General features: G+C 42.1%; 1 protein-coding gene across 5 annotated transcripts in view; it reads left to right on the top strand.

Annotated features, from left to right (window-relative positions):
* The window catches only part of PTPRT (protein tyrosine phosphatase receptor type T), an 820,910-nt gene that overhangs the window by 98,817 nt on the left and 698,070 nt on the right, over positions 1-24,023 (top strand). For all 5 annotated transcript variants that reach the window (XM_050806436.1, XM_050806437.1, XM_050806434.1 and 2 more), the window contains exons 3-4: positions 10,543-10,624; positions 19,302-19,417. In XM_050806436.1, coding sequence (XP_050662393.1) covers positions 10,543-10,624; positions 19,302-19,417 — 198 coding nt within the window. The remainder of the gene's footprint in view (positions 1-10,542; positions 10,625-19,301; positions 19,418-24,023) is intronic.

Below are 24,023 nucleotides of genomic sequence, written 5' to 3' on the forward strand. Positions count from 1 at the left end.
GAATTTAATACTCAATTACCCTCAATATTTAACCTGGATTTTTGCCATGCATATTTCAATTTTATCCTCAATGGCTTGTGATTTCCTTTTAGAATAATTTTATTTTTCTTCATGATGCATTTCCTGAAATTCCTTTTAGAAATCGGGGAGAGGTTATGATGATGATGGTGATGGTGGTGATGGTGATACCTACCGTTCATTGGGTGTTTATCATGTTCCAGGCACAGTACAAAATATTTCGCATACATTACCTTGTTTAATCTTCACAACAATCCTTTGAGGCAGGTACTACTATACCCATTTTATAGGCGATGAAACGAAGGCTCAGAAATGGTAAGTGATAACCCAAGCTCTAACGGAGGTAGTGCCTTGTCTTTTTATCCATTCTGTTTGATTTCACTGTCTAAGCTAGTATAATCCAATATAAATATAATGGGAACCACACGTGCCATTTATAAATGTTTAGTAGCCACATTAAAAAGTAAAAGGAAATCAGTGAAATTAATTTGTGTGTGTGCAAGCTCCACCTCCCGGGTTCACGCCGTTCTCCTGCCTCAGCCTCCTGAGTAGCTGGGACTGTAGGCACCCGCCACCAAGCCCGGCTAATGTTTTATATTTTTAGTAGAGATGGGGTTTCACCGTGTTAGGCAGGATGGTCTTGATTTCCTGGCCTTGTGATCCACCCGCCGTGGCCTCCCAATTTTAATAATATACTTTACTTAACCCAATGTATCCAAAATACTATCACTTCGACATGTAATCAAGCTAAACAATTATTAGTGAGATGTTTTCTGTTCTCTCCCTATCAGTCTTTATAATTCAGTCTATATTTTACACTTACAGTAAGTCTCAATTTAAATGTTTTATTTTCATTAGTAATACTGATCTGTATTTAGATTCATAAAATGTATAGCTGAAGAAGTGGATACATATACACAAGTTGTTCCAAATATTCTTAAGTGAATTGGGTATCAGTTTTTAAATTAAATTTTAAGGTAACTGAAGTTAAGTAAAATGAGAAGTTCAGTTTCCCAGTCTCATTAGCCACACTTCAGTAGCTGGTGGTTGTCAAATTAGTACAGATCATAATTCTTAACCACTTGGCTCTACAATTTCCCCTAGTCGAGTTCTTGAAAGGCTTAGACATGCCTAGAGCATGTGGGTGGGGAGATGAAGGGGGTGACTCCAAGGCTGGGCTCTCAGAAGGGACCTGGCCTTTATGGGGTTCTGGTTCTGCTCATTCTCATCCTCCATTGCTGGAGAATCTTGCAACTGTCTCTTGTAGTGCCTTGGTCTGTGTTGAGGGTTTTCTTAAGGTTTTTATTTTGGAGTTCTTTGTCAGGAGACTTAAAGGAGTAGATAATAAGATACTTGTGGCAGGGATTGTCGAACAGCACAGGTTACTCCTGCAACCCTGGAGATATCCAAGCAGCCTGGGAGATGGTCCTAAATAGCCCTGTTTGTGACCACATTTCCATTGCTTCTCCCCCAACCTCATCTCCTTGGCCTATCCATGGGTGGCCAAGAGCCAAAGGCAGGAAGTTAAGAAAGTGAAGAAGAGAGCAGAAATAAAAGAGGCAGTGAGAAAGAGAAGAAAAGAGAAAAAGAGAGAGTGAATTCTTGGAAGAACTCATCACACCATCATTCAGCCACTCGCTCTCTATTCTCATCTACTTGTCAGTCGTTTTGCTTCCTGCATGAGCCAGGCCAGTTCAGGCATTGGTAACACAGAGGTGAGTGGGACAGAGCTGGCCTTGGGGTGGTCAGGGTAGACCGTTGTCATTTAGTGTGACGTTAAGCCCCTATTCCCTTCTTTTCAACAGCAGGAACCTATGAATGAAAGTGGCTAAAAGGAGAGTCCTTTGTTTTTAACGTGTGTTACCCACAGTGTGACCTGTTTTACCCTAGATGTTTTGAGACAAATTATATACCTTTGGCCTCATTACTTCTGTGTCTTTTCCTTTTGTGTAATATGTTTTAGTACAAACCTTTATCTGAAACTGATGGTGTCAGATATGTGTCGGAATTCAGAATGTTTGGAATTTAGTAATATATTGACATATCTTCTGTATTTTATAACAACCCTGGTAGGGTCTGAGGCAGTACCCTGTAACCAAATCTAATATTTCTACAGCAAAACTTACACATTCTCACAAGAAATGGGATAAATAAAGACTGCAAGTAGTATCAGGCCAATTCGACTATGTTCAGGTTTTACCACCAAATTACTTTGTATAATACTAAGGTGAAGAACCTTGTTTTCAGAGCTTTTGGGGTCTCAGAATTGCATTAAGCATATAGCCCTATATTCTCTACCTGCACAGTTGCATGAACAAGGGGATCAGTTCTTGCTTGTATGTTCTGGGAAGAATACCCAGTGTATGACTTGTAGAGTGTGCTCTGTGGAACATTTGTTCCCCAAGACTCTCTGTAGTGAAGGCTGATGTGGTGGAGGTCACAGCATTTTGAAAAAGCTGTGTGATGTATCCGGTTCTAGGAGACTCTCAATTACCCATGTGGGAGTTCTGAGGAGTCAGAAATAAATGGATTTGTTGGTGTTTAACTTACTGTCTTTCTTCTAAGTTTGATCTTGGCCCTCTTTTTGTCGGATGACCACCTGACTATAGAGATAGTATTCTGCAGACCAGTGGCCCTACATCTCGGTTTGCTGGGACAACCCTGGTTTACTCCCATTATCCTGGTGAAATTAAGAGCATCCATTTCATAGTGTGCCCCAGTTTCAGTGATAAATTATATAGTCTTCCTATCCATAGACATTTACAGAATGCATACTGGCACATGTGACTTAGGTTTATCCTCATTTTGTAGATAAGGCAAACATTTTCTGTTAAGGGCCAGAAAGAAAATATTTTAGTCTTTGCAAGCCATACAGTTTCTGTTGCAATTACTCAATTCTGCCATTGTACTATGAAAACAGTCATAGATAATATGTAAATGAATGGACCCCGCTGTGTTCCAACAAACCTTTATGTGCAAAAACAGGTGGTGGGCTGGATTTGGCTTCCGGACCATAGTTGAACCCTGATGTACATGATAAAGCTGATGTCCAGAGTTGCATAGTGAAGTCCAAGAGCACATAGCAAATTATTGGCAAAGCTGAGAGCAGATCCCAGATACCCTACTCCCTAGACTGTCACCACTGTATCATTGACTATAGACATCAAGTCTCTCTAAAAGCTCACAGGCATGGTCAGTGAGGCTTTAAGGTTCCAATTAGAAACCCGATATATAGGACCAGATGCAAATGGGTACAGGATGGGGCCACAGGTGGAAGTACAATGAACAAGAAAATTGACCCAGTACCGAGACAGTCACACCATTTCCATGCTTTTTGATGAGGCATGGAGGGAAAAGGACATTTCTGGAGTACCCTCTATGTTCACACCCTATGAGAGGCATGAGATCTGTGCAGTAGCCCCCTCTATTAGGTAGCAACATGTCCTGTCTTCCAGCGTAGGAAGCACTATTGGTAAATTTCAGATCCCCATGATCTTTCCTAGGTCCTCTGGCTCCAAGCTCTGCTTTGCCTTTAGGGAAAATAGCTTGCCCTTGCTGAGAATCTTCTTCCTAGCTGTGTAATGTTAGCTATATCCTGTCATATTTCAGAATCACAGTTTCTTCATCAGTAGAACGGAGAGGATATTAGGTATGACAGGCCCTTCTGCAAATGGAATTAGAGAACATATATGTATCATCATGTCAGGCATATTAGTCTGTTCGCACACTGCTATGAAGAACTGCCCAAGACTGGATAATTTATAAAGAAAAGAGGTTTAATTGACTCACAGTTCTGCATGGCTGGGGAGACCTCAGGAAACTTACAATCATGGCAGAAGGGGAAGCGGGCATGTCTTACATGGTGGCAGGCAAGAGAGGGCTGGTGAAGGAGGAACTGTCAAACACTTATAAAACCATCAGATCTTGTGGTAACTCACTCACTACCACAAGAATAGCGTGGGAGAAACCACCCCCATTATCCAGTCACATCCCACCAGGTTCCTTTCTCAACATGTGTGGATTATAGGGATTATAATTCCAGATGAGATTTGGGTGGGCACACAGAGCCAAACCCTATCAGCAGGCTTGCAGTGGGCCTCAGCAATTGTTGGAAGGAAGAAAAAAGGAAAAGAGGGCAAAAGAAAGAAAGGGGAAGGAGGAAGGAAGCCCTTTTAAAATAAATAGCCAGTGTTGTTTAGCCTGTACTCAGTAACCTCCTTGCCATCCCTTGGATAAGCAGCTTCATCTGGGAGAATTTTCTGATTAGAACCTTGTTGGCTACTGCAGCTTCATTACATTTCCTTGGCTGAGAGCAGCAGTTTGGAGATATGTTATACACACACAGTCACTAATGGATACTCAGCCACAAACACCGCAGAGTGCACACATAGGGGCAAACATCCACAGACTCTCAGATTCAAAACACACTTGCACATGCACACATAGGTACAGTGGCAAGAAAAGGGGGCCTATCAGAAAATCCAAAGACACTAGCAAAATGGGTTTTAAAATTCACCAGACCTGGAGATCTGGTCCTGTACGTATGATTCTGTGGGCTAAATATGAATTACTGGGCTTAGGACCTGATGGTTTATGTATTAATTTATTAAAGTCATATTTTATAGTTCTAAAATCAACTTTTAGCTCTCTAATAAACACTGAAATTTCCTGTTTCTCATTAGTAAGCTTTCTGGCACCAGACTTTTGGCAAGGCCTGGGGTAAGAACCTAACCTCTACCAGCCATCTCCTGACATGCGCCTTTTCTTGGGAAAGCAGGGGCTTATTTACTTTTAATTGACACATATTAATTGTGTGTATTTATAGGGTATAGTGTGATATTTTGATCTATGTATGTGTTATAGAAATACTTAATCAAACTAATGAACATATCCATTACCTCACCAACTTAACTTTTTTTGTGTACTGAGAACACTAAAAAAAAATCTATTCTTTTAGCAATTTTGAAATACACAATACATTATTATTAAATGTGGTCACCACTTAGTGCTGAATGGCTATTAAGTCACGTGTACTTCAGATCACAGCTCCTTTCTAGGTGATACTAATTTGATTTCATATTTTCTAATGATTCTGAACTTTTTTGTTTCAGGATTAAAAAAAATAAAAGAACTTCTGTTAATTTTGCAACCATCTGCTTGCCCTAGTCTCTATCACCTGCCTAGGGAAAATTATATCTTATTCAGTAGTTATAATCACTATATAGGCTGCTGAAATTAAGGACTCACCCACCTTTGGTTCAACTGGACTTGAAACTCAGTCCCTTTCCCAGGAAATTCCTGCTATCTGGCACTCTGTAGATTTAGTAACTTGGAGTGGAGTGGAGTTTATCACAGTGGAGTGGAGTTTATCACAGTGAGGGGCCTACTCTACCACCCTTGGAATTCTATTCCACCTGCTCCCTTATCCATCCCACTTCTTTCCACTAAGCATCAAATCCTCCTCCTTGTCTTATACAGGTCTCCTTGGGCTGATATGGTAAAAAGTATCTCACTTAATTTTACCCTAAGCAATCTCTCCCCATGATAATATGTATATTTGAGGAGTTCTGATGTGACAGCATTTTTCTCTTCTCCTGAAGATGTTTGCAGCCCCTTGAAATTTTTGCCATTCAAGTTTTCTGCTCGAGAACTATCTATAAAAGATGAAGTTAAAGCACCAAGTCTTTTAAACCATGGCCTGATAAATCCACACCCTCCTCCAAGTGACCAAAACCACTTTTTGGAGGGGTTGAGCATCACTCATCTCAGAGCCTCTTGTGGGGAATTGCTTCCTGGCTTTGCACAAGTCCTCATGCACAGGGAGAGGTTTTCACCTTTCCATGCAAGCCCCATCTCTTCAACTCCTGCACCAGGAGGTCTCTAATGAGACCCATGGGCTGGAGCATGTGCAATAGACGGTAGGTCTACATGGCAGCCTCGGAGCTGAAGAGCATCTACAGAGAAGTTGGAATTCTCAGTCTGGGCCCTCTGCTCTAGTCCCTGTACTCAGGGTCTCGCCCTCCATATGCTGACTTGGAGTGCCACTGGGTATGCATGGCCTGTGTGAGTTCCCCTTCCCATCCCTACTCCCCTGCCTCTTGAAGACAGGAGGAAAACGCTACACCAGAGTCACCTCTAGACTTCTCTACTCACTCCCCTGACTCTCCCATTTCCTGACTTTCATTCCTCGAGGGCCTTGGTTGAATTTTCCTGAGAGTGTTCTTGGGTCAGAGATAACCATTCTCCCTCTCCTTAGGACACCTTGGCAGGTCTTTCCATCTCCAAGGGTCCTGGCACCACCTTGTCTCCTTGTGGTGTCTGTCCCTGGGAACTGGAGCTGGCTATCTCCTGGGTGGGACTTCCTGTGGCTAGGAGCCTCACATCAGAAGCATATTGATGGAGTGATCATTTCCTTCCAAGGTTGTAGGTGTCTTCTGGGGCACCTTCTGATCATCCTCAGTGTCATTTTACACAATTACAGTCATAGATTATTACCATTTTTACTTCCTCTTTTTGTGAATTACCTGTTGAAGTCATTGGCCACTTTTTAATTGGAATGGTTTATTTATTTTTCTGTTGATTCTCAAGAGTCCTTTGCACACAAAAAATATTTTCGTATTAGCTGACACAGGTGTTACAAATATTATTCTCAGCCTGTCATTTGACTTTTAATTTTGTTTTAGATTTTTGCTAACATGCAAAGCACACTTGACACCATAGTTATTAAGAAAGCATTGTATAACTTTAAATAAGTTGGTTTTTAAGACATTGTCACTAATTTCTAGTTTTAGTTAATTTGGTTAGAAAATGTATAGGCCGAAAATTAAACAATTTCTTCTTCGAGGGATTTATTGAAGTTATATTGTAGCCTACTATATGATTTTTTTTTGCAACTGAGCCATAGCATTTGAATAGAAGTTTCATTCTGTCTTTATATTTATTAACATATATCTAGGTAATACATTATTATTTACATTATGTATACTTGCTTTTTCCTATATGATTAGTCAAAGTCTAAGACATAGGTTAAAGTTTTCAACCCATGTCTTTTTCATCATTTTCTCCACTTAAGTCTCTTGACTCATGTGTTTTTTCTAAATGACTATTTAATCCACCTAATTTTTTCATTGTTATTTTCAGTTAAAATTCTACTTTGAGGCTTTCACATTATTTCTGCAACAACTGCTTTCTGTTTATTTGCATTTCTTTATTATGTCTTTGTTCAACTTGTTCTTTTTAATGTTATTGAGTCATTCTGTTTTAGGTGTTCATCTTATAGCATACAATTAGACTTTGTTTATTTAGACAGTCTGAGAGCTTTTCTGTATTTTAACCCATTTATATTTATTGTCACAACAGAAACATTTTTACTTTATTTTGTCATTTTTATTACACAGTTTGAATGCTTTTGTGCTATTTCTTTTAAATGCATTTACTGTGTATGTTCTATTTGCTTTTTTTTCTATGAACTTTGCTTTTGGTTTCCTTTGAATTATTAAAAAATATAATTAGACACATGATTATTTACAGGAAGGCTTTCTGTTTACTTTTCCCTCTGCAAGATGAGGTGGCTAGCACGTTACTTTTGCAAACTTTCCCCTACCTCTTGAATAATTTTGTTTGTTAAGTCTCTCTGAAGGACCCTGCTATCTTAGTAAACTATTCTTCCAGAGTGGCCATCATGCTGGAGCAACAGCTCTATGGTGTGACTGTCATCCCCAAGGCGCTTCACCTAACTCCCAGGCAGCCACATGCTGTTTCACAACAGATCCTATCACCTAAGGAAGCTGCCTCTTTTCAGCCATCACCATGATCTTCAGTGGTTCCCATTGGTTCTCCACAGTTCTTTTGTTACAGCTGTTGGAGTTCCAGGCCCTGGTGAGAACACTAGTCTTTGAATCCAGTGACCTGGAGTGACCACGTAGGCCACAAAAAGATTTCACGGGGAGGTTTTCCTGTTGGTCTCATCGTCTACCTTATATTCTATCCATTGACTTGAACTGAGGAGTAAAACACAGGAGAGGGAGGGTGAGGCTGTCAGGTGTTGGAGATGAAAACTGAAGACACTTTGAACAAGAGCAGTGGTTCTGATGTCTGGCTGGTTTTTTACCTCAAAAAAATGCCTGCTTCCAGTGGTTCATCCTAATAGCAGAGATATATGACATGGGAAGATTTGAGAAATGCTAATAAGGTAGAATAAAAAGGAAAATGGAGATGAGGGCTGAGGCAGAAGGAGAGGCCCACCCTGGTCTCCAGCTTGGGTGACTGAATGGGTCATAGTGCCACTTACCATATTCCATATTTCAGAAAGAATGGCCCGTTGGTCAACGAGGGAAAAGGTTTGAGGAGGAAGCTGTGCGGAATCTGCTGCATTCACGTCATTGATGTGTTACCTAGGTAGAAACATGGATCTGTGAACTGGATACGTAAGATGGATGTGTGGGTGAAAGGTCTAGGGTGCAGAGCTGGGCTTGGGAGTTATCAGTGCATTGGCAGCTGTTGAAGGGAGAGTGTATGCAGTGAAAAGATGACTAACGGGAGCCCACGTTAGAAGGCAGGATGGAGAAGGAGCAATGCCTACAGACCTGTGGTAGAACAGGGCCAGATTCATGAGAAAAATCATAAGAATTAAGTGTTTTCTGAGCCTAAATAGAAAAAAGACCCAGAAATGGAGAGTCCATGAACACTGACAGTTGTAGAAGAATGGTCAAGTTGTGACAATAATTCTAGTAAATATTTCTTGAGAATGTACCATGTGCCATACATTGTTTTAAGTGGGGTGTTAACTCCCTTAATCTAAAAAGTCACCCAATGAGGTAGACACTGTAATTAAAGATGCAGAAAATGAGGCACAGAGCAGTAACGTAACTTTCCCAAGACCACTAACTAGCAAGTGGCACAGCCAGGACTTGAACCTAGGTACTTGGAACCAGAGTTTAAGCACTGCACTATCTTCCTTCTTAAAGTAAGATAAAGACTGAAAATATCTACGGGATTTAGCAATTAGAAGATTTTTAGTATCTTCTGTGTAAGCAGTTTTAGGGGAAGTGTGGAACATGGAATCCAGATCATATTAGGTTGAAATTTTGCAATGGAGAGTCAGGGAATGTTGGGAGTGAATGAAGATAAAACTACTGAGAATTGTAAGTGTTACTGAAACACAACTGGATGGTATTACAGAAAACCTACTGCTAAAGGGTAGTTTTTAAAGAATAGGAGAAGCTGTTGACATGTCAGAATTAGGGATGAAAGGGAGGATTTGGAGATATAGGATAGAGAGAGAAAACCAAAAAGAATCCAAAAGCTGGAAAATATAGCAAGAGTCCGGGTCAAGAGCACTGGTGTTCCTTGCAAAGAAGAGGCAGGGAATGATGTGGTTGGATATCAAGTCAATGGGTAAAATGTTAGAAGTCAGTCCCTCTCTTTCCCTCTTGCCTCTTGAAGATGTGGGTGTCTGCTGGGATTACATGGGTGCATGTTGAAAGGGCAGCAGTTGTGTAAGGTACAGGATTGCAGAAGGCAGTTGTGTTATAGGCTTGGCAAAGTTGAAATAAAGGTGCAAAGGAATGGGTGCTTTAGGAGAGACTCGTATGGAGTCTGAGGAGCTCACATGGTAGCCTGGGCCTTCTGCATTAATAAGCCAAGGATTAGATAAGAAAAGCAGAGGTCCAGGCTACCACGTGTGCCTGAGGAGCAGGTCAAGAGGAGTCAACTGGGAGAAGACTGTGGGTAGAGATTGTGCTGGAGTATGGGAAAGTGAAATTTCCAATTTCCAGAAGGTGAAAAATGAGGTGAAAGTAGGGCTAAAGTGGATTGGAGAAGGCCATTAGAACTAGAGAGGTCAAGGATGTTGGTCGTGCTACCCACACAGACATTGATATCTACTTGGTGAAGATATGGGTTGAGTGATGAGGGAAGCTAAATACATTACAAAATTTTTATGGAAATAGCAGTGTAGGTGGAAGTCAGTTGCCTTCTACTCCTGGATACCAAGAGGTAGATTGCCACTTATTTTTAAGAGTGTTATTATAAATTCAAATGTAATACGTTCCTTGGCAATGTAGAATCAACTCATGGTAAACCCTCCTTGGCTTATGGTAACTTCCAAAGTAGGCATCTCTCTTATCCTTTATAAGAAAGTTGGGATATTAGAAAGTAGTTCTCTGTAGAAGGATGGTCAAGTTGTGGCTTGACCCTTGAAGCTGCAATGAAAAAGATACAGATTGGGGTTTCCAAGACCTCAGTGTTTGGGTTGTTTTTCCTGCATCTAAGTGTTATTTCTGAAATTCATTAAAAATATTCCATGCAACTGGCTCTTCCTTTGCTAGCTACCAAAGTGTGGCCTTTTTGCCTTGTGTTGAAAATCCCAGTCAATTGCCAGGGTAGCGTGCTGTCTTAATAGAAGGTTTCTTGGGTAGCTTCTGATGGGAAGTTGAAATATAAACGGCTGGGGGCCGGGCAGCTTCCTATGATGAATGCCTACAACCGTTTCTGTGAAATTGACTACCACCCTGTGTGTTGCAGGTGATATTTGAATCCGTCTCATTGAAGGGTCATCCTGGCTACATTGCTGTGGACGAGGTTCGGGTCCTTGCTCATCCGTGCAGTAAGTATGTCCCTTCCTCCCAACACAGCCTTGATCCGTGCCAGACTGGGTAGCATAGAGCCTACAATCCCCTCCGTTCATTCAGCTCACAAACATCTCTCTCTCTCTCTCTCTCTCTCTCTCTTTCTTTTAATCCTTCAGAAATGCTTACATACTCAATGCAATCAGTCCTGAATAAATCCATAATTTTACCGGCCTGTTCAACAGGCAGCACCTCCAGGAATTTGCAGAGAGTGGCAAAACATCTTTATTTGAATCTCTCTCCATTATTAAGGGAGTCTAAAGTCCTGATTGTTTATTAGTGGGATTCAGACCACTGAAGTGGAAGAATTAGAGGGCTTTGGATAGAATCTTGTGCAATTGTCTTTAAAAAAATAAAGAACACCACCAAAACACTGAGCAAATTAGCACACTGTTCACTTACAGAGAAAAGTACCCTGAAGCTATTAATTCTTTTAAAATAATTTTAAATATACTCATCAGCTCCGTGTAGGCATAGAGGGAGATTTCTCATAGTGGTTAGTACTTAAGGTACAGCGTCAAGAGTCCTCAAAGGCGTGCCACTCCTTCATACCCATCCACTTCTTTGCCATATTTAGTCTCAGACATTGGAATGTTTTTCAGCAGGGAGATGTGGTTTCTGGGTTTGCTAAATCTCGGAGGCCGTAAGTCCTGAGTACAGGTAGTTGAGATGACATCATACCCAGTGACATTTGGTTGGGGGGACTGAAATAAAACTGATTTGCATGGAGATTACGGCAGCCCCTGGGAGGGGTAGCTGGGACGCCAGGCCCACGAGTTTGTTAGTGTTCTACAGATTGGAGATTCCCAGTAGTTTCTCGGCAGCCATCCAGTTCTAGGTAATCCCCTGTGGGCTCTCTCCACTCCTCCCATATGGCCATGTGTCGTGCTTTGGGCTGTGGTGCAGTTTGCTGCTGCCTCCAGAGACATCATGGGTCCTCCTCTCCTTATGTGCTTCTCAATCCTCCCATTTAGGGACTATTCTGATTTCAGCCTCATCCATGTTGCTTTAATTGAAATGACTTTCCATTTCTGCTGCAATGAATTTGTCAGACCCTCAGATGTAACTTCCCTCCCTCTGCCTGGCACTAGAATGCCATTGTCTGACTCATTGTCTTAGAGCCCCTTCTCTGAAGGAATTTGGAACACATTACAAATTCTGAACGTTATTTTGAGAAACTCTGTTTGGGTCCTGTGCAGGACAGATCCTCTTTCCCAAGAAGCAACTGGTATCTTAGGAATGCTGATATGCTACTGGGCTCTTCGTTGCACTGGCTGAGAGCCCCTACCCTCTGGGTTACTTCCTGAGTCTTTTAGAATTTCTCAGATGGGTCTGTCATTCAGTCATGCCTGAGGAAATGTTTCTGTTGACCCAGACTTCATGTGAAGAGGATCCCAGAAATCCCCCCAGCTATGCAGGGTTTATGTAGTAGATAGGCATATGAATCTCCTTCCCCAGGGTGAAATACTCGCCACCCTGGACTCATGGGAGTCAGCATCAGCTGCTCATTGGAGAATGATCTTTGGTCTAAGACTGGGCAACTGTGTTGGGAGATGTCAACGCTACCTGTGGTCCATTTAATTGCATGCGCTCAACCTTGCACCACCTCCAGTTTCAAGGTAGTCTCTCTGAAACATGCCTTCTGTCTTCCTCATTCCCTGCCTACATCCCATCCACTCAGAGCATGCTTGCCTCTGCCACATCTACCTGTGTTCCTGCTTCTTACCTTGTGCTGGATGCTTGGACTTTGTCTTTCTAGTGGGTGACAGCTGGCTTTTCCCAGGGGAAAATAGCATGAGTCTTGCTACCTGGATCCCAGAACTTTGTGCTCTAATGGGAGTTTTCACTTCCATCCTGATGCCCAACCTTGACACCTGTCAAGCCGTAACTACCTGTCAAGCCGTAACTACCTTCAAGCCCAAAGTGGTAAAAGCTCTGCCTTACCTCCAAGCACTGACCATGGTTTGCTGTCACAAGCATATGCACCATTCTCTTTGATAAATATCCATGGGAGAGGGTTCTCTGGAGGGCACTGGAATGACTGTCCACCCCGCAAAGTCTCATGAGTCCTCTTGAAATTCTCCTTTCACTGGGGCTGCTCCTGAAGTTAGAATTCTCCTGACAACCTCACCCTCCTCCTGCAGAGGGGTGTGGGTTGCATGGTTATAAAATTGCTGAGAGCCAGTTACCCAGCAAATGGACCATGGGATATAACTCAGAAAGGCATGATCCTGGCTTTATGTCCACGTAATGTGCTTCTGTTGGGTTCAATCTCAGTGTTGAGGCAGCTTAAGCATAAACTTCCCAGAAACCACTATGTGAAGACCCCATAGGAGTGGCTGGAATTGGAAAAAATTCACCTCACTATATGGACAAATACTGGCAGTGTATATAATGCCTGAGGTATATCCACAGCTCATGAATCATGTGGAGTTGAGTAGGGCCTAGCAAAGTCGCTTTCCTAAGGACCAGTGCTCAGTCCATACCTAGCCCAGGTTTTTATTCTTTCTTTCAGCAAGCGCGTATGTCAGCTATGTGTTAAGAACTTTCCTAGGCACGGTGATACTTAAGTGACTAAGAAAGGTTAGGTCCTTGTACTCATGGTGTTTGATTAGCAGGAGAGGCAATGGAAAGAAAGTCACTAAATCAGTAATATTAAGTAACCCAAAATTTCAGATAGTGAAAAGTCCTGTGGATATAATAAGTGTGGGTGTCTGGGATATGGGAGGGCTTCTTGGATATAGTGGTCAGAGGAGATATCTTTGAAAATGTGACCTGAGCTGGGACTCAAATCACAGGAAGGAGTTCACAGTCTAGTGATTTGCGGGAGGGGTGCTTCAGACAGAGGTGACAGCGATTGCAGAGGTCTTGCACAGGGAGTTGGCTTGATGCTGCCAGCATGTCCTGAGCATACGGAGCACAGGAGAAAGTGGTTAGGGCAAATGTTGGGCAGGAAAGCCTGGACCTTGGGCATCATGGTGAGTAGTTTAAATGTTTGTGTAAGTGCAGGGAGGCTCTGCTGCAGGGAGTGCTGCTGGAGAAGGGTCACTTGGGCTGCTCTGTGTTGAAGGACCATAAAGAAGATGTCAGGAAACCTAGGAGGAAGAAAGTTCTGGAGCCATGCAAGAGGCGGTGGTGGCCTGCACCAGGGTGGTTGAGGGACATCCATTCATCATCCAACAAGTATTTATTGAGCATGAGCTCCATGTCAGGCACCATTCTGGGTTTGTGGGAGTGAGAAAGACAGATTGACTGTCTGTCTTCATGGACTTCTGTTGAAGTGAAGGAGGCTGAAACAAAACAAAGTAATTATATGATTATAATCTATGTATTATATAATTATTATACAAGTATGATATAGAATATAGAATGATATAGAAGTATGTATTATATAAATGTAAGTTATAATATATAAATATATAATCATATAATTATATAATTTACATTTATATATAATATATACATTTATAGTTATATAATGTGATTATATAATTATATGCACAGACGGTGTGTTAGTTTGCTAAAGCTGCCATAACAAAACCCCTCAGACTGGATGGCTTAAGCAACTTAAATGTATTTTATTTTCTCACAGTTCTGGAGGCTGGCAGTCCAAAATTAAGGTGTTGGCAGCACTAGTTTCTCCTGAGGCTCTTTCTTTGCTTGCAAGTGGCTGTCTTCTTGCTGAGGCCTCACATGGTCATTCGTCTGTACTCACAGTCCCTTGGTGTCTCTCTGTGCATTCACATGTCCTTCTCTGTTGAGAATACTGGTCAGATTGGATTGGATTAGGGCTTTCCCTAAAGGGCTCATTTTAATTTCATCACATCTTCAAAGGCCCTGCTGCTCAATATATTTGAGATACTGGGGGTTAGGGTCATATATCAAAAGATAAATCTGGGGGAGGCACAGTTCAGACCATGACAAATGATAAGCAGGGCAATGAAGAAACAGAGCATAGAGGTGGCCAGAGGTGCACAGATTAGAGACCCATTTAGGAGGCAGAGCCAACTGGTCTCATCTGATGAATTGGATTAGGAGTCAGGCCTCAGACATGGCGCACTCACAGATTTCCAGCTTAAGCAAGGTGGTGCGAGCCGGGGAAGAACTGAGCAGGCTGCCTTGTGAGGAGCCAGCTATGGGCCCCAGGGGCTGCTTTCAGGGATTACCTGTTATGCAACTGGATAGTAGCTTCTGAACTCCCCTTTAGACTAATGGTGCTTTTCCCCAACCTCCAGTCTTAGAATTTATGACTTCGCTCATAGATGGTTAAAAATTTAACTATATTGAAATTATGCATTCAATTCAAAAAAGCCTGTGTACATAAAGTCTTTTTAATTCTCCCCTTCTGTCCTCTAAAACATATTTTCTATTAACATATGGTCAGAGTTTATCAATAAGTGATTCCACTAAATATTCCAAAAGTTCCAGGGAGCGAGTGACTGATTTGCAATTGTATCTTCCATTGATTGGCACTGAAATTAGAACTGTAGATAATCGCCTCCAAGCTCCCAAAACAGTAAGCAAAAGACAGGCGTAATACTCAAAGGAAATTATTTTCTCTTACAAAGGGAAACCTCTCATCTATATTTTATAGCCCATTTAACATTTTTGTGTTATTCTAAAAGTATTCTAGCCTTAGTTACCCTCTGCTGCTGTTTCTCAGTGTTAGCCATTAGCAGGGCCAAGGCAGTTATAACTGTGTGCCATAAATGTCAGTATGATTTTTCCAGTCTGTTTCAAAGTTTCTAGCTTCTAAGTTGACTTTTCTTTCCCCCTCACAATCTTGTGGGGCCATGTCCCTGAGCCCACAGAGTGTCTGCGGCATGTTTCTAATGTGTGTACTGGGCTTTCTCCACAATTGTGTGGCTTCCTACTGAGCACTGGCAGGTTTAAAGAGCAAGATAAAGGGCACAATAATATGTCTTCAGATGCTGCACTGACATCTGCAGGAGTCTAAATGTCACCAACATCAAGGCGTTTTTGCCCCACATGCACAGCCAGTCTTCTGTTAAGCCCATTCAGTGGCACCCAATCTGGGCGGAATTGGGTCTTAGTGCGGAGTGAGTAGGAAATGCTTAGAACCACGAGCTGATGGCTGACCTGGGTACAAAGGTCAACCGTGTTTGGCTGAAGGTGAGTGAGTTGAAGCTCGTGGAGGATAAGTTCTCTCCCAGAGCAGCAGATGCTGCGGGAAGGCGACAGTTGGGAGAGCCTGTGGCTGATGGGCAGGCTGTGTGAGGGCATGGAAGAAGGAGGGTCAGAGAGGCCAGGAACACAGGGAAGAGGACCGAACAGGTCCTCCACATAAGCACAATCCCCAGAGAGCACTGCCTGTCATGAGCCAAGGATGACCCAGAGCCCCAGGGAGCAGAGACAATGGTCCTGAGCAAGAAGAGAGTGGTCTAGATCAGCTCCTGTGCTGGGAACTGCAATTGGGGCTGGCCTTCATGTGATGCCCACAGCGTACTGCATGGAGTGGTGGGGACGTTCCTGCACGTATGGGGCTGGATCGGGTGAGACTGGCTAGTGGAAATTGTTGCAGTTGACTTACATAGGAGCTACATATCAGAGACTGCAGATTGATAGAGCCTGCCTGCCCACACGTTTTGTTAATCCTGTATTGTGTTTTAATAACATGTTGAGTTTAGAGTGAGAGACTTCATGTAAAGTCTGGATTTCTTACTGGCCTTGAGAAATCAGATGTTTCACACCCCTATACAAAACATGCATGCCTGGCCTACCTCTGCTGAATTTAAGTAGGAACTGCCTCCTTTCAGTGGGACGCAGAGTCTCTCTCCATTTCCCTCCAGTCCTCACCACTCCTATTGTCTCCCCAGTGCTAAGGCTACTGGTGGATGCCAGTTGTTATTGTGCTTGCAACATTGCTTTTCTTATATAAATAAATATTTATTTTTCTCAAGTCTCTATCCAAAGTGGGAAAATAAAAGATGGGGCAAGGAAGTTGTATTTTTGTTCTGTTTTACAGCTGAACAACTTTATCAATTTACATAACTGGCTCTTGTAGGTGCATGTGTTCATAATCTCTGCTGTAAATCGCCAGTATTTGCCCAGAATATTCACACTAGGAGGCATTAAACATCTAAACTCTCTACTACGGAACCTAGAAGGGAGGGAAGAAGAGGAATTGAAGATGAAAGAATCAAGGTGAAAGGTCTGTTGCTAAGAAGGAGGAAGTGGAGAGGAGTCAGAGGCATGCCAGGGACATTGATCCAGAGAAGATTCATTGCTAATTGTACATATCCCAGAGGTTAAACCATTTTCTCGAAGGGTAAGGGAAGAGTGTTTCTTTGTAAAACCAAACACAGAGTTTCCCAGCATTGGAGCTAAGACTCTGCACTCCCTTCCCACCTGGGGTGGATGTGTTCACTCCCCCTTTAAGCCTGTGGTATGAACAGACTTACAAGGTTCACTATATTTCCACTTCAAGAATGGACTTGAACTGATAGTTCCAAAAATAACTTTATAAAATGATACAGGAGAGCCAAAAGGAAACAATTTCAGACAATCGAAGCAGCATGGCATTTGTCAAGTTGACTAGATGCAGGAATTTTCAACTCTGAAAAGCCCATAGAAGTGGTTTTCCCTGGGCCTTGGGTCCTTGACACCAGCCAGCCATGGTGGTTCAAAGGTAGCCTGAGGGATCTCTGAGCTGCTGTTATTAGTTTAAAAACCTGAGCAAAAGTACATTGGGGAAATGGGGATACTGCCCACTTCCTGGATTTTTCTGGGGGTTTCCGTGAGATACGACGTGTCAAGTTCTTCAAACAGTGTCAGAGTCATCCTAAGTGATACATGAACTCTTCACTGAGCCAGGCCACTTCTCAAGCACCAATTCCACCCTGCCCAGTGCTCTCCCAAGAAGTCTGCCTAATTGTTCCAAGATTCTTGGCTTTTGCTGAGCTTTATAGGTGCTGACACAGATAGGTAGACCAAATATTTCAAATCAAGGAAAAATAGCAAGGAAAGGGGTCACTTTTAATAAAATATTTGGGAGCATGGAAAGAAACCTGAACCAGCAGCACAGCCCTGACTGGGAGCCCCTTCTGCAGACCCTGGAGTCTATCTGGAGACACCATCCTCATTCCCAGTGCCCAGGAGACAAAGGAGCATAGCTGCTTGTTAAATGCTGAGTCTGGGGCTAAAGTGGACCTGGATTCAATTCTGTTTCTGTCTTTCACTAGTGCTGTGTAGCTTTTTCAGCACATTAAACTTGCTGAGCCTTGATTTCTGCCTAACAGGGAAATCATAATAGTGTCTGCTTTATAGGAACGTCATGAAGTTAAGTTAGATAGAGCATGCAAAGCATTTATCATAGTACCTGGCATTGTAGGAGCTCTCAGTAAACGACATTATTGTTACTATTTGCCTCTCTGTGTATTTGACTCCCTCTAGAAAGATGGCCAAAGCCTCCTGTTAAACCTCCTTGGTCATCTCCTAACTCTCCATTTGTTTCCATTCTGGGGGTGGTCCCAGTTCATCACTGATTTGATTGATGGCATAGAGATTCTTCATTGTGCCTCAGTGAAGAAACCAATCCTTCTAGATACAAGTTATCAGCCGATGGAGAGCTGTTACTTATGTTATTATTTGTAGAGAGCACGTAGGTGAGAACCCTTCTCCACAAAAAAGGAAAGAGATGGACCCAGGTTACTCAATATAAAACGTAGACTTAATACGAAGAGTGTCTGCTCGTACACACTCTGATTTTCATTTGAAAGACCTTTTCCCTGTTATGTCCAGTCCCTAGAATCAATACTCCCTCTCATGCTCAGAAAGCACCACCACAGAGTAAGACTCTGGGGTCTTGTGACATTGGGCACATTTCTAGAATTCTCTGTGCCTCCGTTCATTCACTGTGAAATAGAGAAAATAACACTACTGACTGCATTGGGTCAGGTGAGTTACTGCAGAGACACTTCATGTGGTACTTATCACATAGCAAGCACTAAGAATGACAGCTACTCATGCTTTCCTTCTCTTTTCCTCCCACTTCCATTCTTTGTCTTCCTCATCATCTTCCTCATCAGCATCGTCGCCCAGGCCAAGCGTACAGGTATCAGGCCCAAAGGTGCTTCACTACAGCTTCCTTTTTTTTGCTTCTTGAGGTTACAGGGAAGCATCACCTATCATGAATATCTACACTCCTCCTGCCCCCCAATTTTTCTTCTAACTTTTGGTATTCTAGTTTCACCTTTTGTGCAATGCCAGCCCCAGAAGAATGATCAATTTGGGTGTATTCTAGGCATGTTTGTGCCAATTTCACAGAGCAACATTGCATAGCAGCTAGTAATAGGACATAGAGATCTAAATTCACGTCCTGTTTCCCTCACCCTCTGGATGTGTGTCTGTGCCAAATGATGATGTAAACCCTCAGAGCCTTGATTTTCTGATCTGTGAAATGGTGATACTGTCCCCTTCATGGATTTTTGTGAGGTTTCAGTGAGATACTGCGTGTAAAGTTCGAACAGTGCCAGATTCATAATAAGCGATCAATGAACTCTTTGCTGAGCTGGGCCACTTCTCAAGTCCCAATTCCACCCTGCCTGGTGCCCATCCTGAGCTGCCATCCACCAACAGGGAAGTGGTGCAGGCTGCTGAATCTCATTCTTATGTGTTCTTTGGTTTCTCTCTTAGGAAAAGCACCTCATTTTCTGCGACTGCAAAACGTGGAGGTGAATGTGGGGCAGAATGCCACATTTCAGTGCATTGCTGGTGGGAAGTGGTCTCAGCATGACAAGCTTTGGCTCCAGGTAAGCGTGACAGAAGCCTCTGCTCAGACTTGTTAGGATAAGAAAGGGAAAAGAAGAAATGGAAGGAAGCAGCTCTATGGCAACACAAGTGTATTGAACAAAGACCTGAGGAGGAGGACACCAGCTAGCACTGGAGCCCGCCCCTGCTTACAAACTGGGGTAATTATAGGTCCAGGTGGGAGAGGTCTGGGCTTGTGAGATGGGGTGGGTGGTGTGGTCAGCTGCTGATAAGCAAGGAGTTTCCTGGGGTCAGGTGGTTAAGTCTGGGACTTGTCTGGCGGGATGTGTCTCATGGCCCGAGCTCCAGTAGAATTTTCTGCTCTAACCAACATTTGCAAAATGGCAGAGGTTTACAAAATGGGGCAGCTTGGGCTAACAATGCTGCCTTCTCCCTTGATAAGGGTAGAAAGTGTGTGCTGTGGCGAAGGGTTTGCTGTGTAAGGGGAAGGGATATTTTTAAAGTACTTCTGTTCCTTTGATGGTGCCCTGCATCTATGATCTTGTTAAATCTTAACTGCAATTCTGCTAGGCAGGCATTGGTATAACCATTTCATACATGCAGAAACCGAGACCACAACCTCAAAGTTCTATAACTGGAATTTGTAACTGTGACCTTTTCCAACTACCCTCTAACAAACTTTGTCTTTTAATTGTAGATTACTAGGGCTAAGGCAAACGGAATATCTTAGGTTCTGGGTATGTGGTTGTCATGTAATCTTAACTGGAAGGTTCTTGGATATCCAGTGATTGACTAGTACATCTGGATAAAATTAGAGAGTTGCTCTTTATGGGAATTTTTCACTAAAATGAGCAATCTGTCTGTTCTTTGGTTAAATAAGTCCATTAGTAAAGTCCATCAGGGAAGTGTTTTAAGCTTGAATTTGCCTTCCTGTTATTTCTGCTAATTCATGCTACTTTCCAAGAAAGATGAGAAAGGATCTCTTTGAGTGGGGGTTAGAGACAGAGGGCGACACACAGAACTAAAACATAACTTGTTAGAACATTAGCATACTTGTATTAATACCAACACAAATAGCAAGTTTTTGGAGCAGCACAGAAGTGGGAGCTGTGCTGTTTGGTGCAGGAACCACTAACTACATGTGGCTGTGGTTATTTAACATTAAAAAAATTATTTCTATACAAAAATTAGCTGGTCGTGGTGGCGAGTGCCTGTAATCCTGGCTACTTGGGAGGCTGAGGCAGGAGAATCACTTGAACCTGGGAGGTGGAGGTTGCAATGAGCTGAGATTGCACCAGTGCACTCCAGCATGGGCAACAGAGCAAAACTCCTTCTCAAAAAAAAAAAAAAAAAAATTCTAAATAGCTTTATTGAGTTATAACTGAGATGTGATGTTTAAAGTATACAGTTTTAATATGTTTATGTGTGAAAGTATTACCACAATCAAGATATTGAATGTACGCATGACATCCAAAATTCCATTCCCATGTATAATCACTTCCTTCTGACCTCCCCACTCCCATCTGTTGCAGGCAACCCCCAATCTGCTTGCTGACAATACGTATTAGCTTGCATGTTCTAGAATTTTATATAAACGGAAGCATGCAGTGTGTACCCTTCTTTCCTACAACATACTTATGTTGTTGTGTGTAACAATATTTATTATTTTTTGGTAAGAAATATTTCATAGAATGGATGTGCTACTATTTGTTTAGCCATCTACCTGTTGATGGATACCTGTTGGGTTGTTGGCAGTTTCTGGCTGTTACAAAGAAGTTGCTGTGAGCATGCATGTGTGAGTCTTCGTATGGACATGTTCTTTCATTTCTCTTGGGTATGAAAGTGAATTAGAAGTGGAATGGCAGGGTCATCTGGTAGATACATGTTTAACTTTAAAGAACAACGAGCTGTTTGAAAAAATGGTTGTACCATTTTACGTTCCTACCAGCAGTCTATGAAAGTTCTAGTTGCTCCATATCCTCACCAGCACTCATTATGGTCAGTCTTTAGTTTTAGCATTTGAATAGGTGTGTAATGGGAGCACGTTGTAGTTTTAATTTACATTTCTTTGAGGACTGATGATACCAAACATATTTTCATGTATTGTTTTGCCTAGCTGTCTCTCCACACACTTTGCAGGAAGTTCATGTTGTCACTTCTCTTCTTGAATTTAAGCCATTTCCTGCAGTTAGAAAATCCTTGGGAGTAAAGAGCCCATCTAGGGGCCAACAGTTCTTCCTTGCCACTTAGCAGCACTGCAGAGTGAAATACCTGTTCTTTCTGCTTCCCAAGGTTGCTTGCAGACCACAGGAGAGCGCAGGAAGCCTCCACATGTCACCTCAGTATTCGGTAGTGTTATTTACTCTTTTCATAACAATTAGTGTTCAGATGTATTAGGCTGCCAAGAAGCTGTGTGATTTCAATGGCATTGCCTCAGGTGGGTCATGAGAATGAGGCAGGACCATCACAATATTTTCAACAACTTTGTTTGGGTTTTCCAATTATTTTCTGATTGTTATTGTGGCAGTTCTGAGTTGCATGCCCTGAACCTTGGGTCTGTCAGTGGGAGGATGTTAAAGGAGATCATAATTGAATATTTGAAGAAAACAGATGGAAACACATGACATGGAGCTCTTCCACGTCTTCTTGTCAGTGTAAACCAAATCTTATTTCACAAAACGTCTTCCAGGTGGCTTTCAATGGGACATAAAACATGACAAGATATCATAAATTAAAAGTGAGGCAACACCAGATAGAAGGAAAAAATACACAGAGCTGGTAATAATGCAAAAACCGCATTTCTGCACACCTGTTACTAACTGGCGGGTCACACACACAGCCTGCAGCTTTGTAACCACTAGTGGAATAAAGGAAACTCGTCAGATACACAGTTCACAATGTCTGTGAGATTAAAAAAAAGCAATTGCTCAGGAAAATTCTACCTGTTGTTCACACAGAAGCCAGACAGGAATTGTTCCCAGGAGTCCCTGTAAAGAAAACACTGTATGATGCAATGAACAGTTTTCCCCACCACAGTCTTACTGAGGTCACACAAGTGAGTTTCACAGGCCTGTTTCTTATGACAGCTGTGAGAAAGCAGTCTGGGGAGGAGAAGGCGGAGAGAGGGATGAAGTGGACAAGAAGATATGGCAGCATCCGCTGCTGTCTGCCAATCTGTCTCCATCCTGGGGCACTTGAAACGTATCTGGGAAGTGAATAGATTCAATAACGATTTTTCCAAGGAAACTTCCCTAAATATTGTCTCTCTCATCTACATTTCAGAAAATATGGGGAGGTACACAGTTTATATTGTGCTCTCTGACAAATACCTGTGTGGCTAGGTAAGTCCAGGCTTATATGCAGTAGGGTAATTGGAAGTAGATTGTATTAGTCAGGGTTCTCCAGAGAAGCTGTGTGTGTGTGTGTGTGTGTGTGTGTGTGTGTGTGTGTGTATAATTTTATATATTTTCATATGTAATAGTATGTTATATATTATATAACATTATATATAATTATGTTATCCTATATTATATATAATAATATATTATATAACATAATATATATAAAATATATAATTATATGTAATGAATATATTTATATATTTAAAATATATATTTATGTATAATCTTTATATAGCACTTATTAAAGAAAATATTTATACATTTTATAAAATATAAAATATATTATAAAATATATTAAGGAAAATATTTATATAAGTATATATTAATATATATTTGTGTATATATAGTATTTTTTAATGAGTGTTTCCTTATAGATGGAAACAATTCCATCCATAGTAAGTCTTTTCCTTCCATATATAATAAGTCCTTCCTATGTGGAAGGAAAGGACTTAGTACAAGGAATTGACTCATGTGACTGTGGTAAGTGAGAAGTCTCATGATCTCCCATCTGCGAGCTGGAGATCCAGGAATGGCAGTGGTGCAATTCCAGTCCAAGTTCAGGAGAAGACCATTATTCCAACTCAGGCAACCAGGGAGGAAGCAAAAGGGGCAAACTCTTCTTCCCCTGCTTTTCTGTTCTATTCTTCCAGAGGTTGGATGGTGTCCATTCATGCTGGGGAGGGCCATGTACTTTACTGAGTCCACTGATTCAAATGCTCATCTCATCCAGACACCTTCACAGACACACCCAGACATAATGTTTAATTTGGGTACTCTGTTAGAGTCAAGTTGACTCATAAAATTAACCGTTGCATAGGTTAACATCTTTCTACGAAAAGAAGGCATCTATCAAGACTCCTGCCACCCCAGAGATGATCACAGCCACCATCCAAGACAGGCCAAGGCAGTGGCCAGTTTCTCATGAGATGTTTCTTCAGATGTGTCCCAGCACTGGAGGACTGGCTGGCACTCTCGCCATTGTTCTGCCTCCTATAATAAGGCTGCGGTGACTTAGCCTGAGAATTTCCAAAGCAAATGAAACAGGCACACCATGGCCAAAAGAGTCTCTAGAAGACAGCTACAGCAGGCCTACTGTTTAGCAATGCTACTTCCTGCTGTAGCTTCTGAGATATGCTGAGGAGTTTCGCTAAGTTACTGAAAGTGGTAACTTTTCAAATCAGCCAGTTGTAATTTAGGGAAATGAAGATGTTGTTTCCAGGATGGCAGGTATGTCAGTGGCTCTTCT

The sequence above is a fragment of the Macaca thibetana genome, chromosome 10 (genome assembly GCF_024542745.1).
Source record: "Macaca thibetana thibetana isolate TM-01 chromosome 10, ASM2454274v1, whole genome shotgun sequence".
Taxonomy (NCBI): Eukaryota; Metazoa; Chordata; class Mammalia; order Primates; family Cercopithecidae; genus Macaca; species Macaca thibetana.